Source organism: Cordyceps javanica, chromosome 2 (genome assembly GCF_051103115.1).
Source record: "Cordyceps javanica chromosome 2, complete sequence".
In the NCBI taxonomy this organism is placed as follows: domain Eukaryota; kingdom Fungi; phylum Ascomycota; class Sordariomycetes; order Hypocreales; family Cordycipitaceae; genus Cordyceps; species Cordyceps javanica.
The window spans coordinates 4,976,590-4,992,154 of record NC_139296.1 but is presented as its reverse complement, the minus strand read 5'-3'; the positions used below and the strand labels follow the sequence as shown (position 1 = coordinate 4,992,154).

The 15,565-nt window shown below is 54.2% G+C and overlaps 5 protein-coding genes across 5 annotated transcripts; all 5 read right to left on the bottom strand.

Moving 5' to 3' along the window:
• Positions 1-133: 133 nt before the first annotated feature.
• V2A60_003985 (uncharacterized protein) lies at positions 134-1,921 on the bottom strand (the record flags this gene model as incomplete). Its single annotated transcript, XM_083255309.1, has 2 exons — positions 134-1,829; positions 1,914-1,921. The coding sequence occupies 2 exons, from the start codon at positions 1,919-1,921 to the stop codon at positions 134-136; spliced, it is 1,704 nt and encodes a 567-aa protein (XP_083111435.1).
• Positions 1,922-4,729: 2,808 nt separating this feature from the next.
• Positions 4,730-6,493, bottom strand: V2A60_003984 (uncharacterized protein; the record flags this gene model as incomplete). The annotated part of the gene is made up of 1 exon (XM_083255308.1): positions 4,730-6,493. The coding sequence occupies one exon, from the start codon at positions 6,491-6,493 to the stop codon at positions 4,730-4,732; it is 1,764 nt and encodes a 587-aa protein (XP_083111434.1).
• Positions 6,494-7,415: 922 nt separating this feature from the next.
• Positions 7,416-11,286, bottom strand: V2A60_003983 (uncharacterized protein; the record flags this gene model as incomplete). The annotated part of the gene is made up of 3 exons (XM_083255307.1): positions 7,416-7,451; positions 7,535-10,920; positions 10,968-11,286. 3 exons carry the CDS (start codon positions 11,284-11,286, stop codon positions 7,416-7,418), a joined length of 3,741 nt encoding a protein of 1,246 aa, XP_083111433.1.
• A 538-nt stretch (positions 11,287-11,824) lies between these two features.
• Positions 11,825-13,374, bottom strand: V2A60_003982 (cytochrome P450; the record flags this gene model as incomplete). The annotated part of the gene is made up of 2 exons (XM_083255306.1): positions 11,825-13,138; positions 13,183-13,374. 2 exons carry the CDS (start codon positions 13,372-13,374, stop codon positions 11,825-11,827), a joined length of 1,506 nt encoding a protein of 501 aa, XP_083111432.1.
• Positions 13,375-13,795: 421 nt separating this feature from the next.
• Positions 13,796-15,525, bottom strand: V2A60_003981 (amino acid permease/ SLC12A domain-containing protein; the record flags this gene model as incomplete). Its single annotated transcript, XM_083255305.1, has 2 exons — positions 13,796-15,165; positions 15,222-15,525. 2 exons carry the CDS (start codon positions 15,523-15,525, stop codon positions 13,796-13,798), a joined length of 1,674 nt encoding a protein of 557 aa, XP_083111431.1.
• Positions 15,526-15,565: the final 40 nt, after the last annotated feature.

The following is a 15,565-nucleotide window of genomic DNA, read 5'->3' as shown; positions in this document are numbered from 1 at the left end:
AGCTACTATCGAACGCCGTTTATGTGAACCAGGTAAATTCAATCGTGTAAAATTCATGATTACTGTCAACGCCATACTCCAGTGAGTCCCACTTCATGTCTCGTTCCTCGTGCTTCCAAGCCTCGTGTATTAATTACATGGAAGCATACTTGACGCCGCGCTTGCCCAGCTCGCGGCGTCCGACGGCATCCTCTGGCCAAGTCCAGCCACGGGCTCTCTTGGCTTCACGCTTCTCTGCCAGCTGGGGCTGGGGAATCCAGTCATCGCGCTTGAGAGCCTTGCGGCGAGTACCCTCGACCGGGGCGCCGATTTCCGTCTTGTAAGGGGCGTGGCCGCAGGCTTCGTCACTGGCAATCTGACACAGACCCCAGAGGGCAAGGCAGGCAGTCAGAGGAAGCGACTCGAGCTGGATGAGGGACAAGTCGCAGTCGGGAGCGGCAGCGTTGAGAGGTATGGAAGTCACATCAAGCTCGCCAAAGTTGGGGATGGTGTCCTTGCCATTGCGGACAAGAACGAGCTCAATCTCGGTGAGAATGAAGCCGTAGCGACAGCTGTGCTCGCGCATGGCATGGTGGATAGCGGCGAGGCCGCGGAGGTACTCGACTCGCTTAATGTTGCCCTCAACACGCATGGCAGTATTGAAGCGGTCAAAGCTGCGCACAATGCCAACAACACGGGCCGTAGGCTTGCCACCGAACATGGCAGCGGCTGTGGAAGAGTCGCCCGCTACGTTGCCAACAAACAAAGGCTCATTCATGTTGGCAGGGATGCGACTGGGAACAGAGAGCTGCAGAGGCCGGTTGGAAGAAATGGACAGTGCCGAGTTGAGCTTGGGCAGGTAGTATGAGGCATAGATTGCGTGAAGAGCAGCCTCCGTCTCGGGGTGGCGGGCGCTGAAGGCAGGTTCGGGCAGGAGAGGAGCGGGAACAGGCGTACTCAAAAGACCCGACGCGCCAGGCAGGGCCATGATGGCAGCCATGTTGAAAGCGGACCATTGGCGAATGTTGCGAACGTCCCACCAAAAGTGCTTGGTGTTGGGATCGCGAATAGGATACGATACCGTGCGAACAAGGGAGGCGGCAGGGCTCGGCGATGTAAGAAAGCTCACGAGTGACAGAGATGCAGTCGGCTCGGGCGTGGAAGCCATGCTCAGGGGTGAGGTGGCTCTCGGGGCAAACTGATAGCCATAGTCGTGTGGCATGGAGTAGTCTGCCGGCATGAAGCTCAGAGGGTGGCAGGGTGGGAAGCCGTAGCCATCGATGACAGTGGCGTCTACAGTAGAACAGGTGGAAGAGCGGCGCGAATCCAAGTCTCTTGGGAGGGACATGGGTGAGCACATGACGGTCTGCTCCAGAACCGGATGGGAAAAGGCCAGGTGCGACATGGCCATGCTTGAGATGGCCTCGGGGTTGGTCTGGCTGCGAGCGTGTGTGGAACGCTTCTTCTTGGAGACCTTGCGCTGGGGAGGAGGCGTCATTGTCTGCATCCGAGGGACCGGGGCGACCTGGTCGGTAACCTGCTGGTCCTGAGGCCGAATCTTGGGTAGCAGGATAGGGCCATGTTGACGAACTGGAGGGCTCGCTCTCGGGGGAGTCGTCATTCTGGTGCAGACAGAGTCGGCGACAGACTCGACGCCGGAAACAGCCGAGTAGACGGACGAAGCCTTGGACGAGGAGCGGGCATGGCGCGGGTGATCGGGAACGCCGAGGAAAGACGAGTCAAAATAGTAGTTTTGGTGGATAGGAAAGTCTTGAGGGGGGGTAAGAGGTCGACCCAGCGACGCAGGAGAGTCGGCCAGGGAAAAGTCGAAAGCAACGTCAGATACCAGACTAATAAGCGCCGGTCAGTACTTGACGATGACGTTGCGTTGCGGCCAGAAAATAGGCCAGGTCAAGACAGAAATAGAAACATACCCCGACATGATGAATTAATGTAGTTGTTGGAGAGAGACCAGCTCTTGTTTGCTTTTGAGTAAATGGAAGAAATATATGTGCAGAATAATGTATGGGAGAGGACGAGACCGAGTCGTAGCCGCCAGCGGACAGTCTATAGCTTTGTTGAAGGTGTGCAGGGAGGGCAAGGTATAAACGATGCGAAAGATGGAAGATGAGAGGCTGATATTAAGGCAGGGTTGATGACAGAGGAAAGAAACTTGGAAAGAGGGAAACAAGGCCGTAAGATGTTTGAAAGAGAGACGGGAAACGAAACGAGGATGAAGCCGTCTTCTTATCCTCAACAGCAACGGTAGGTCGGGAACGATGCTCGGGGGAGTGGATCAAGGGTTCCTCGGGCATATGCAGTGCTATCTACGAGAAGATGACCAGCGAGGCCTGGAACCTGAAACATGAAACGCGCAGCCTCTTTTTTTTTTTTTTTTTTTTTTTTTTGTCCTGTCTGCATGCTGGGTGGTGGGTAGAGAAGAGCGCGAGGCGAGATCGTGTAAGCGTGTAAGCGTGAAGCCGTGTATCGTGTGCTGAGTATGACGGGATGGCACGGCTGGGGGCGGCGCGCTGAAAGAGGCAAGCAAAAGCAAGGAACAAGTGGAGTGACGGCCGAATGCCAGTGTGCCCAAGTACCAATGTAGTGGGAACGCAGGCAAAAAGATACCAGTCATTGTGAGTAACCCTCTTAATGCTCAAGTTTTATTTTAGGTTGTTGATGCAGTGCATCCCTCGCACCAGGCAACGGCCCTCATCTAGTGCAACATTGGGCTGAACCGGGGGGGAGATGGGGGTTGATTGGTTGAGGCGAGGGCGACGGGGGCGACGCTGATTGCTGATTCGTTGACAGGAAAGGACTGGTCCAGCGGCAACGAAGAGACTCAATTTTTAGATGCATCGACAGGGAAACTTGGAGCGGACGAGGGTGGCACGCAGCCAGTCAGCGGCGAGCAAGGCGACCTGGGGAGTGGCCGGGTGTAACGCCCCAGGGCCCATGGAGGGGCCTGCAACGTCGGTACGTTGGGCAAATGCCGATGGAGGAAGAGTCTACCAGTAGCGTGGTGGGCGATGCAGGCGGGTGGATGAAGCTGGCGAGGTGAGCGTCGTTGAGAACCGTGAGCGTGGCGACGACGTGCTGCGTGTGGTGTTGCGCGATGCGCGATGCGCGAGGTGGTGGCAGCGCGTGGTCGTTACTTGCTCGCGATGCATCAACGTACGTCGGCACACAATAACAATGTGATGATAGGTAGGTAGGTAGCCAACGCGCAGGTGAATTTGGCACGTCCATTTCTGATTTGAATTAGTTTATTTTATTTATTTATTTTTTGGCGGGGAACCAACATTCATTCGTTACGGCTCAATCGTGTGCGTTCTCGCGCCGTTTCGCTTCCATCTACTCAGTATACACTTAACCTGAAAAGTACCCTGTCCTTGATTGTGCGACTCTGAATCTCAACCTCACTTCGCCACGAGGCCATCTTGACCGGCCACACCACCTCGTCTCATGCAAACCAGATGAGGCCCGGAAGAGGGGCTGTGCAGAGCCTCAAATCTTGGTAACCGCCCGTCGTCCCGGAAATGACTGTTCCATACTTGCATCCAGATGATGACTTCCACCGGGGTACCACGGTACCAGTAGCAGTATCAGTTAGTAGGTGCCTGGCATGGGCCCGAAAGTCCCTGGCTGGGCTGCCCTATGGGAGGAGGGAAGAGGCTGCCCCGCCATAGGCGCCGAGGTGGTTCTGCTGAGCATGACACAGACGGGATACAGGCAGACTATACTGTTTGTCTGCTAGGCCAGGGCTAATAATAAAATTCGCATGTGCGGGACTGTGCGAGTAGTTCGAGGGACAAAGCCGCGGCGGTGGGCTGCAATTGGCTTGTTGCAGATTTCATCTGTATTACCACTCTGCCCGGCGCTTATAGGAGCCGTTAGGAGTCCGTATCCAGGGGAGGGGAACTGTATAGGGCGATGCCTAACTCTAAGAGGCCGAATGCTACTTGACTTTTTCCCGTCTGGAAAATGCGATTACTGAGTATGATCATTGTTCTTACTCTTCTTTCTCTTCTCTCGAGCTGTTCCATCAGTCTTGCTCATCTGCTTTTTGCTTTTACTCAGCCTCTCAGCGCACGGCTTGTCAACCAATGACGGGCGCGTAGCTTCCCTGCCCGCTGATTCGCTCGTCACCACGCGCCCACGTCCCAGGCACGTCTCCAGCCACGCCATCACGCCACGGGCAAGAGAGCCACCGCGATGCAGCACGCGACGGTGCACTCGCCACGCGCCACGCCACACGTACTGTAAAAGCGCATGTATGCAGTGACTCTTTTTTATTTGGCCCCATGCAACGCTGACGATAAGCCAAAGGAGCAACACTTTGAGCTTTGGATTGATTGCTCCAAATATCCCTACTATGGTTAGCTTCCGCCCATCTGCTGTGAATATGTTTCATCCAGCCGCCCGTTTCCAAGAGTCATCGGCCTACAACGACCGACTGTCTCCGTCTCCACCCGTCAGCTTCCAAGCCTGGCTGGTGATTTCTTGTTTCGAAACATCAGAGACTAAGAGGCTGACCGATGAATTGGAAGTCGGTTTCACAACAACTCTCGCATTACTAAATACTCTAAAGACTCACACGAGAAATAACCAAGGTCATCTGCCATGGAAAGCACCCACAACACAGCAGTCAATACTATTCCCTTGTGAAAACCAGTCAGGCCCAGTCCCAACCTGATTCCACAGCTAGACCCCTCTGGATCGCTACCAAAAGTAATGCCAAATCTCTGCCTTAGCTCTGACCTTCCATAGCCAGCTTATCTCCATTTCCATGCTTCGGGTCGTGAACCTCGGCGTTTGGCAAAGATTGCTCGTCGCCTAGGCGCGGATCACGGAGAACAAGAGCAAACAGCACCACGAGAGCAGCAATACCAATACCCGTAACAGACAAAATCTTTTGTGTGTACCTATACGCCGCGACGACAGCCTCACGCACGGGTGTGTCCCATGGGTAATCTTCAATTGCAGTAAACGGCGCGTCGTACACCACACCAGCAAGCGTTTCGTTACCGAATGACGCCAACTGTCGGGTCAGCTCACCAGGTAACAGCTGCGTCCAGATGGCTCCAGAAATAGCATTTCCCACGGCACCGCCAACGTTAAAGCAGGCAAAATAGACGCCGGTGATGACGGCAAGGTGCTCATGCCGCGTAGCAGCCTGTATGCTGGTCAGAGCCGCATAGGTGAACAGCCCGCACGATGCACCCAGAAGGACCTGCGCGCCGACCATACCAGAGTAGTTGGCTCCAGAACCGCCACGAAATTGGATCAAGAGTCCAAAGGCGACAAGATGGAGACATGTGCCAGCAACTATGATCCACTTCAGCCGACGAATCTTATAAGCAGCAGCCCCGAACATGAGACCGGTAATGCACGCCACAAATGAATAGAGATTCGTGATGCGTGTGGCACTCAGGACAGACTGATTAAATGAAATCACAAGCACAGTGTACAAGTAGTCGCCTTGGACGGAGGCGGCACAGTTCATAGTGGCAATGACACCCAGCGCCCCCCAGACGGTGCGGTCCTTGAGCAGATGCGGCGGCATCATCGGGTGTCGCGCCTTGCTCTCCCACACGATCAAGGCAGGAACGCATAGGAGGCCAATGACAAGCGGCGCGATAATATGCGCGCGGTGCCAGCTGGCCTCGGCACCTCCAGCGAGCGTCAACGGGACGAGGACCAGAGACAGCGCGGCAATGAGCAGGATGACACCCACAACGTCGAGCTGCCAGAACAGCGCCTTGGTCAGCCCTGCGAAGCCAAGTTGCTTGAACGGCGCCTTGTATCTCTGCATCTCCGCGCCCGCCCTCCTGCTCGCCCACCACAGCGCAAACAGCAACGGCAGCGTCGAGACGGGGTATATGACGGCCCACATGCCAATGCCCAGCCGCCAGCCGATACTCGACAAGGCCGCGGCCGCGACGTCGCCCGAGACCCAGGCGTTGATAAGAAAGGGCGACACGGGGACGTAGGAGAAGAAGAGGCGCGCGCGCAGCGACGTGACGTCGGACAGGATGACCTCGACCAGAAACGACACGCAGGTGAAGCCGAGCTGGTACAGCACGGCGCCGGCCGCAAACGCCTCGACGCCCCGCGCCGTCGCGTCGACCACGGTGCCGACGACGTAGAGCACGATGGAGACGAGCAGCAGCTCGACGCGGCCAAAGACGTCGGCGACCTTGGCGGCCGTGGGCTGCCCCGCGGCCGCCACGACGCTCCGCAGCACGGCCACGGCCGCCAGCAGCGAGTGCGTCCGGAAGCTGTCCGTCGCCGTCGGCTGGTACGCGTACCGCAGCGTGATGTCGAGCGAGTAGACGTAGGCAACGACGAATATGCCGACAAAGAGCACGGCGCGGGTTGTCGGCGTCAGGTGCCGCGCGATGAGCTCCATTCGACGGACGCCCGGGCTGGTGCTTCCCGTCAAGGCCATCCGTCCGTCTTGGTCCGGTGCCGGTGCCGTGGCGTGGACGTCTGCATGCTTGGGATCTGCCATGATGCCGTCCAGCTGGTTTCGCTAGGCGAGCGGAAGGAGATGGTATGAAAAGGTCGCATCAGTGATGGGGAGAGCTCGAGGGCTGGTAATATGCCGCTTTTTGAACTAGTAATCCCTGCCATGGCTACCCTGAGCACTCTGGCGCACTTGCACCTTCATACCGGTGTCCCGCGGCTTTACGAGGTATACGAGGGTTGTTGGAAAGTGGTTTGTGGGGTTAATGGAAGCCGTTGGTGAGTGTTAGCTTCGGCAGAAAGTCCCACCACCCAGTTATCAATCAAATCAGATAACACGGAGCAGAAGAAGTCCTCCACACCTACACGACCTTCGACAAGCCACTGTTTATGAGGTCCACTATCGGCATATTTCTTCATGGCAAGCCTTGTCTGGTTTTTTGTCCGTTCAGAAATTAGTGTGGGCTGTTGAGTTATGCTTATTACTGGTAGTTTCCCAGGACCCTCTGCCGAGTACATACACCACAGGTAAACGCCGATGGCCAGTCGGTGCAGGCCATCGTTCGCTTACCGGTCACGAGACAGTATTTGCAGTCGCAACGATAGCACCGTGATATGAATTGATTATGATAATGATTGTGTCATTCATATGGTAATGCCGTGGAAGCCCTGCCTTCCATTCATTTTCTACTTGGCACGAAAATAGAATGGCCAACATCGATACAACTCCGGCAAGCAGTCCTGTAAAATGAGCCGCTGCTTTGGCAAGCGGGTATAGTATCTATGTAAAAGAATCCAATCAAAGCGCCTGCTTTTGACCTGTACGCCGGAGAAAATGCTCTGAAATGAGATCGCTATCGGCTTGCTATACACCTCCTTCATCCCCGTGTCCCACGACTGTCGCCCGCTGCGTTCTGCGCAGCTGGCTATGCATCGGTTAGGTATTTGCTTCCGCCCCCCATGTTCCGTTAGAAGCTGGTGGCGGTGCTTCGGTTCGTATCGCTCTAAGTGCTCTTGTCATTCCTTCCAGCTTCATCCTCTCCTGCAATAGCATGCCTCGTCCATAGTCTCTGAGCGACCGTCTCACCATCGTGTCGTGTATGTTCTGCCAGCCGGCCAGCTCTGCTGCTACCGTTTGCTGGGTATAGCGCAATTCCCGTGCCATGTAGGAAGCCTCCTCACGCCATTTGTTGGCCTTCTTCTCCTTTTCTTCTTGCAAACGCTGCCGTGTGTCATCCAGCAGGCCCAGAGGCCATCGCGAGGATCTCCCTATAGAGCCTTGGTTCCTCTCTGCCTCCCGCTTTGCATTGGTAATCTGTGCAACCATGGTTGTCGGCCGCCCTAGCGCAGAGAGCAATGCCTGGACCGTGGACTGCACAGCAATCAGTGTCGTATGGAGCGTCGTGTGCGGGCTCGACTGTGTCGGCTGCATCGCTCTGGCATACATTTCCAGCGCAGTAATGTGACGTCCTGGTAGAAAAACAAGGCTGGACACGCTTCGGTGCAGGAGAACCAGTGAATCGTACATGTCGGCAGTTACTACGCCAACGCTATTGACACGTCTTGTAGCACTCTTCGTCGCATAGTTGACACTGCGTACTGTTTCGCGTGCATGGTTGACAAACTGCTCGACTTCTCTAAGATCTTGCACCGGTTCATATTCCTCTCTGATGCGCTCGATTCGGGCCTCAATCTTGAGTCGAGTCCTTTCTTCCATCGTGCCCAACTGAAGCTCAGGCACCAAGAAGAACTCCCAAAGCATTTCGTGTTTTGAAAGCGTCGGGTGGTTAAGCATAGTTCGCAGAAACCAGTCCATCTTTGCCTGAATGTCACGCAGCAGCGCTCGAGACGGTTTCGATGGTAATTGAAACGGCGATCGTGTGTCATTCACAGTTGGAACCCAAGAAGCTGGATTTTCCTCGGCTAGGAGACGGGCCAGCTGCTCGAAATCGGATAGCGAGCGCCGACTCGTCGTTACAGTGTAACTATCGTGATCTGTTGGGGCCGCCGATTTGAGCACCAATCGAACTGTGCCGTCTTCCACGAAAAAGGCCCGTACCACACCAGTAATGCGCCCGTCAGGGCTTGGCGGCATGCTAAACAAGCCCAAGTCGTCAATCTTGTTTCTGACGTCCTCGTCCTTGGCCAGCTCCACGGCTGTCAATCCCCTGGCTTCCCTAGCCCCGAGATCTACACGTGGATCGGCGAACAGTGATCTAACCATGTCATATCGTCCGTACTTGCTAGCTACCATGAGCGGGGTGAATCGCTTCTCGTTGGTTGCATTGACATCGACATCACAGTACTGCAGAATCCTCAAGGCCAGCCTTGGGTCATTGATAATGTGTAGCAGCGTATTTCCCTTTCCGTCAACATGATCGCCCACGTGCAGGAACTGGCCATCCCCTTGAGCTACTTTAGCGGCTTTAAGGCCAGCCTCCACCATGTTGTAGTAGTCGGCGTGGTCGTACGATCGACAAAGTGCAAACAAAGGTGTCTGTCCATTCTTATCCCGCTGCTTCCATGGAATGAGGTAGCCGATTCTGCTGATTAGTGCTGGTGAGTTGAACAGATAGTGGCCTAGGCTGCGTCCCCAAATGTCCTGCTTTTGAATATATTGAACAAGCTGCTGATGGGACACGCCAGAGCTGATACAATCCAAAAGTGTATCAATTATTTCAGTATTGCCATGCTGCACCGCAGCACTAAGGAGCGACGTATCTTCGTTGTTCATGTCCCCCAAGACAGAATCCAGGGGATAGTAGCCGCCCAGTGATAAGAGATATTTAAGAATGTCCAGCTGCCCATTTTGGACCGCCATCATGAGGACAGATTCGCCAAACGAGTCGCTCGTTTGTGCCAGTCGCTCAACAGAAACATCGCCCTCCAGAGCGCTGCCAATGGTCCCAGCACTCGTCGAGCGCGAGTGAAACGAAAACTCGGAGTCACTGGAAAGACTTCGTGTGTCCATAGATACTTTCTTGACCTTCGTAACTCTGAACGCACGTGAATGGCGGTCGTCATCGCCGTCGCATTCGCCGTCGGTCTGAAAAGGAAAAACGTGACTCAAGCCAGAGCCTTTAGCTACCCGATCCTGTGCCGCGAAGCCCGTTGATGACTGCCGCGAAGAGCCATTCGTATGGCTCCACGTCAATGACTGTCTCCGGCTGGACTTTTGGGTTTGGAGCGGCGGCGCACCGTCGTCATCATCTTCAATGGCAGACGTGTTGGGCTCCATTATTTTCTTCAGATCCGACATTGATCCCTTTTTGGTGGCTTCCCAGAGCGCCTTATTCTTCCTACTTGCGCGTCGTAGTCCAGCCGAGTCCATGGACAGGTAGGCCAACACCGCCTCGAATGTGCTGAGCGCGTATCCAAGTTCGCCGCTGTCCACGTCGTCAACAAAGATAAAATTTCTGACGTAGCCCAGGCGGGCTTGCAGATTGCGCACGCCCGACCGAATCACAACGTAGAGCAGCAGAGAAACTAGTGTGTCGGCATTAACCGTCATAATGGCCTTTTCCGGAGGCTGATCTTGTCCCTCGTTCGATTCTCCTGTGAGTTGGGAGGCGGTCTTCATAGTAGACAGTAGTAGCTCAAGCATTTCTTGAGGGCTCATAGCGCTCGAGATTTTGCGGAACTCTTCAATCGCTGGCGCGAGACGAATAATCAAGTCGTGCTTAGCCTTGGACCCGCCATCAATGGCGATTCCTAGTTGCGAAATGTCGATGTACTCCATTTGTCGAATCTTTGCCTCCAGCTCCAAGTCTTCCGGGCGCTTAAGGGAGATCAACCTAGAAAAGAGAAGGTGGTGCACATTTTCGGTAATGTATCGTTCAATCAACTTCTCAACAAGAGGTCCGGTGAGGTCTGTGGTTGCGCCAAGCAGCGACAGCTGCTGCTTGTCCACACCTTGGAACAAATCAATGGCCGTTGTTACTGCAGTTTCCAGAGAAGCCCGCATCACATCTTCCTCGTCTTCGGCGTAAAAGTCTTCGGTAACTGGTAAGGTGCCTGCGCTGGACTCAGACTGCGAGCGCATATTGAAGCTATTTGATCTCGCCCGCTTCATGGCTGTTGCAATGGGGCCATCTGGCGTAGGATCTGGAATTTCGGCCGCCGATGGGGGCGCAGGTAGCGGCTTCTGAAAGACTATAGTAAATTCGGTAAATATCTCTTCCAGCCCAGACTGCATCTGTCGAGCAATCATGGGGAAGTTGTTGAGGAGCTCGTGGAATGACTTGATGTCCTTCTTTTTGGGAGTCGAGTATTCCGCAGAATCACCATTCGGGGGTTGATTTCTCTCGACAGTCGGGTCTGAGGCGGGCAGTACCGCAGGAGGGATTACAATCTCTCGCCAAGTCCCTACCAAGGGTTTCGATATATAGTATAGCAGCCATTGTCTCGCTTCGAAAACGTCGGGGTACCAAGTCGCGTCGCTCTGGATCTGTGCCTGCGCCAGCGTCCTGAATCCTGCAAATTGTTAGCAAAGACCAGTGTTGTCTCAGTTTCCAACTGACCCTTGTTGCTGTAGATGGAGGCATCCTTGACGATGACGCTCCTTCCGTTCAGCGTCGAGAACTGCTTCGCCTTGCCTCGAACCTCTCGCAAGTTCTGACTGGTCTCCTTTCCGCCAGGCGGGGGAATGCGCAGGACATGACTAGCTAGAAACTCCTCCGAGGCGACGAAGTCGCTCGCGGAGGCGCCGCTCTCCGTCTCACGATGAGTGAGGAGCACATCCGTCTGTGGGACGAGGAGTATATAGTGGTGGACTGGGGTGCACTGCGAGGCGACAGAGCTCTTGAGAAAGGCGGCAAGAAAGGGGTTTAGAGGTTGCATTCATTCGATGCTGCCTAGCTCGCTGCGTTGCGCAAAGGGCGCAGTCCGGTGGTTGAGGACAAAGGTTCCGTGCCTTCGTGCATTCGACGACTTTGCTAGTGGTAGTCGTTTACTGCACAATGTCGGCGTTCTAACGTGCTTGATTGCGTGCGTGGCTTTGGCTATGTCGTGGTCGCTGGGTTTGTGAAAGATGGAGCTGTAATTTGTCTAAAAGGGTGACGAAGCTGGCGAACTGGCTTACCAGTATGGGTCACTGGCTAGCCGCAGCGATGCAAGGCGGCGATTTAGCGTCGTGGCGGGAACTTTGTGGCGGGCAGGGGCTAAAATTAAGCTACAGGTCCCTGATAACGGATGACTACCTTACTAACCTACTGGTAGGTACAGATCCCGAAAAATCCGTAACGAAGGCGAGCAAGGTTCCAGCAGCTTCTTGCTGTTCAAAGTCATTCAAATTATGCTTTGCTAATTGAACTCAGTGTGTCAATATGAATTTGCGTATTTGACCTAGATTGGGACTAATAGAGTCAGAAACCACAACCTAGTTGCGTTTGGTCCTGCGCTGCCAACGGACCAAAGCAGGCTGTACAGGCCGCGAAAACATGGATGCATAGTCTGTCTTGGGCAGGGTGCCGCTCTCATCCAAGCTGTAAACCCGGAATTCCCGGACAAGCGTGGCAATAATAGCACCGAGGTTGAGATAGGCAAATTGTTCTCCAATGCACCTATGCCTGCCTGCCCCAAACGGCAGGTAGGCACTTTTGGCGCCGCGGGAAATACTGGTTGTTTCCTCCGCATCGAAGATGCTACCTGCAATATCACTAGACCAGCGATGGGGTTGCCATTCAGCCGCGTTGGCGAAATATTGTTCATCGCGAGCCGTTGCCTGCGGTGATGCAAGGAGAATCCTGCCAGGCGGCACAACATATCCGGTGCGAGGTACTTGGATAGCTCGAGTGGCTTTACGCATAACGGAGTGGATAGAAGAATGCACACGCAGAGTCTCTTTGATGACTTGCTGGAGCAGCGGTAGCTTCTCGAGGTCGGCATGCTGCAGGGGAGGGAGGCTGCTCCCGTTGCCGAGGACTTGAAGCTGTTCTTGAAACAGCTCTTCTGTGATTTCTGGCCGGGATGCGAGATGCAGCACGACCCAGGAGCTTGCCGAAGAAGAAGTATGCTGTCCTGCCATAAGCAGAGTGATCATTAGATGTGCGATTTCATGGTTTGGAATGTTTGAGCCGTCTTTGTACACGCAGTTCATTAGGTTCCAAATCATGTCGGAATCGCACTGCTTCTCCGAACGACGTCGCTCATCAATGATTGTGCTGTACACCTCTCTCATCTTGGCATGCGCAGCATCGCGCTTTCGGTTCTCTGGAAGAGGCGCCCAAGGCATCAGCAGGTTCACGGGGCGGAAACCAAGATCCAAGTCGTGGTACAGCTCGGCGAAACCAGCAGACAGCTTGCTCCGCACTTCTCGCCCTTGTAGAGTTCTTGCCGCCGTAAGGATCGTAATGCCGGCCATGGACTTGGTGACGTCCATGGTTCCAGCGGCACCCTGCAGGCTCGGCTCCGTAGCAAGGTAGCCAAGGACCTCGGCCTCGATCATGGGCACGTAGGACTCAAAGGCATGACGGGTAAGCCCAAACTTGATGAATTTTTTCTGCTCCATAAACTTGGAGTTTGAGCAATCGTAAACAACGTCGGAGCCAAATACCGGTTTCGTCAGAGGCTTGTATATATCTTCGGCGTTGAGGTCGGCGTGTTTGCCATTGAGGACAAAGTCGTTACCGTCGACCGATAGAAAGCAGGTTATCTGTTTTCCAAATAATGTGAAGGTAAAGATGTCGCCATACTAGCCGGGTCAGCCATGAAAACATATCAGCCGCGGGAGCGTACCTTGGCTCGACATTCGGCAAAGAACTTGGTTGGATTGGTGCCGTACTGGATAGCGTTTCCAATCAGCGGTATCCAGTGAATGACACGAGGTGGTTCAGATTTTCCTCGAGGAAGCAGCTGAACAAGTATATTGACCAGCACAACCAGACTGGTGGTGGCTAGTATCCAGCCAAGACTATGGATAACCCCCATTGCTGCTTAGTCTGCTGATGGAACGCACTGGTCGTTGAATTTACCAAGAGGCAGTTCGAGACATATTTATATCTTATTTCTAAAAATTGAACAGTCTCAATTGCGTATTCGGATCCTTCATCACTTCATAGAGCACGGCCAATTTGACACAACCTGATGGATCGTCAATCTGGAGCGTCATGGCGTATTCGTATTCGCAGCGTCCGGACGGGGATAAGTACATGTTAACAATTGGGAGCAGCCCATTTCAATGACAAATGCTATGTAATATACTACAGCCTCCGACCACTTCGCAAGGCTCTCTGGCTGTGCACCATCGTCCAGTGGTCAATATCCACCCAACAAGAAACCCAGAAACAAGTAAAACAAGCCATTCCACAATTCAATTCCGAGGTATTCATAAGCTCATGCAGAATTTGTATTAGAACCAATCCCATGCTCTCCTCCACAGGGGGGGTTTCGGTCCCTCTTGATGCTCGGTCGCATCTTTGGTATCCATGTCAACTCTGCGGCCACTATCGAGGTCGATCTCCCAGCTCCTCTTGAACTTGTCATCCCTCCAGACAAGCCTGCAAACGACATAAATAACACCAAAAAGTGGCAGGAGAATATACGCATCGACGAAGTCGCCAGCAGAGAATGGCGAAAATGTCGTCCAACCCTGTACTAGGGCGAGAAAAATGTTGGCCGCAAGACCAAAGTAGGCGACAAATGGGTAACCCATGCTCTTGTAAGGAAGCTCACTCAGGTCTCGCTGTTGCGTCGTCCAGGCACGGCGGAATCGATAGTGCATAAAACTGATGCTCCCCCACACGAGAAATGTGCTTACGCCTGAAAGATTGACAATGTAAGAATAGGCCTTGGCAGCTCCAGTCGAAACATTCATCATGGAAATGGCGCCAACCGCGTTGGTGAGAATAATAGCGGCAACGGGAACGCCCATCTTATTGACCTTGCCCAGGATTCGCGGGGCCTTGCCAGACTGGGCCATGTAGAGAATGGTCCGGGAACCAATGTAGATGGAGGAGTTGATGGCAGAGATGCAGGTGATGAGAATAAAGGCGTTGATCAGATGAACGCCACCTTCCCATCCAGCGGTTTGGATGGCGATTGTCATGGGACTTTGCAGCGCCTTTGCGCCACCACCGACCAGACCTTCTGCGTTAGCAGGACATGTTATGCCGAAGAAGAAGGCAGATCCCATGTAGACAAAAATGATGCGCCAAAAGACCTGTCTAATAGCTTGAGGCACCGCGGTGCCAGGATTCCTCGTTTCAGTAGCAGCGACAGCAACCGACTCTACGCCGGCATAAAAGGTAGAGCAAAAGATGAAGACTTTGGCGACACCACGGAAGCCATTGCCATTGAATGCGCCCGGATCGTGCCAGTAGTGGAAGCCAAGAGCAGATTTCTGGCCAACGAGCCCACCAGACGCATAAACAATGGAGAATATAAAGTAGGCGGTCAGGCCGAGCAGCTTGAAGAGTGCCAGCCAAAATTCGGCCTCGCCAAAGGCTTCGATCCCTAGGAGCTGGAAGCCGAGGAAGACGGTCCAGAAGATCAAGAAGAAGCCCCAGAGCGGAACTTTTGGTGCCCAGTACACGAGGATGCTGCAGATGACATTATATTCGTTGGCGAGGACGGCGGCCCAGATGATGAAATAATTCCAGCCCACGGCGGTGGAAAATGACTTGTCGACAAGGCGCTCAGCGAGCGAGACGAAAGAGCCACCTCCGGGGTATAGGGTGGTAAGCTCACCAAGAGACTGCATGATGGCGAAGGCAATAAAACCTGGCGCATGCAGCCGTTAGTTGACAAGCCACTCGGTCATTTTCGAGCCGACTTACCAATGACACCAAATCCAATGAGCAGCGACGCAGGTCCACCACTGTTGAGCGCGCCACCAGCGCCGACGAGGAGACCAGGGCCAATGATGCCCGCGAGGGCCATCATGGAGAGATGCCGATTCTTGAGGCCGCGCTTCACGCCGGAGTCGGGGTCGATGGGACCGTTGGCGCTGCCGGTGTCGATGCCATTCCAGGCGGGAGCAGACTCATGATCGATTTCATGGGAGCTGTAGCCCTCATGCGAAGCAGCAGCGGGGTCATACTTTTTCAGACCCTCGGGCGAGGACGTCTGTTGGTGATGCATGGTTGTGCGGCTCTACGGCCTGGTATCACGACGAGTATAA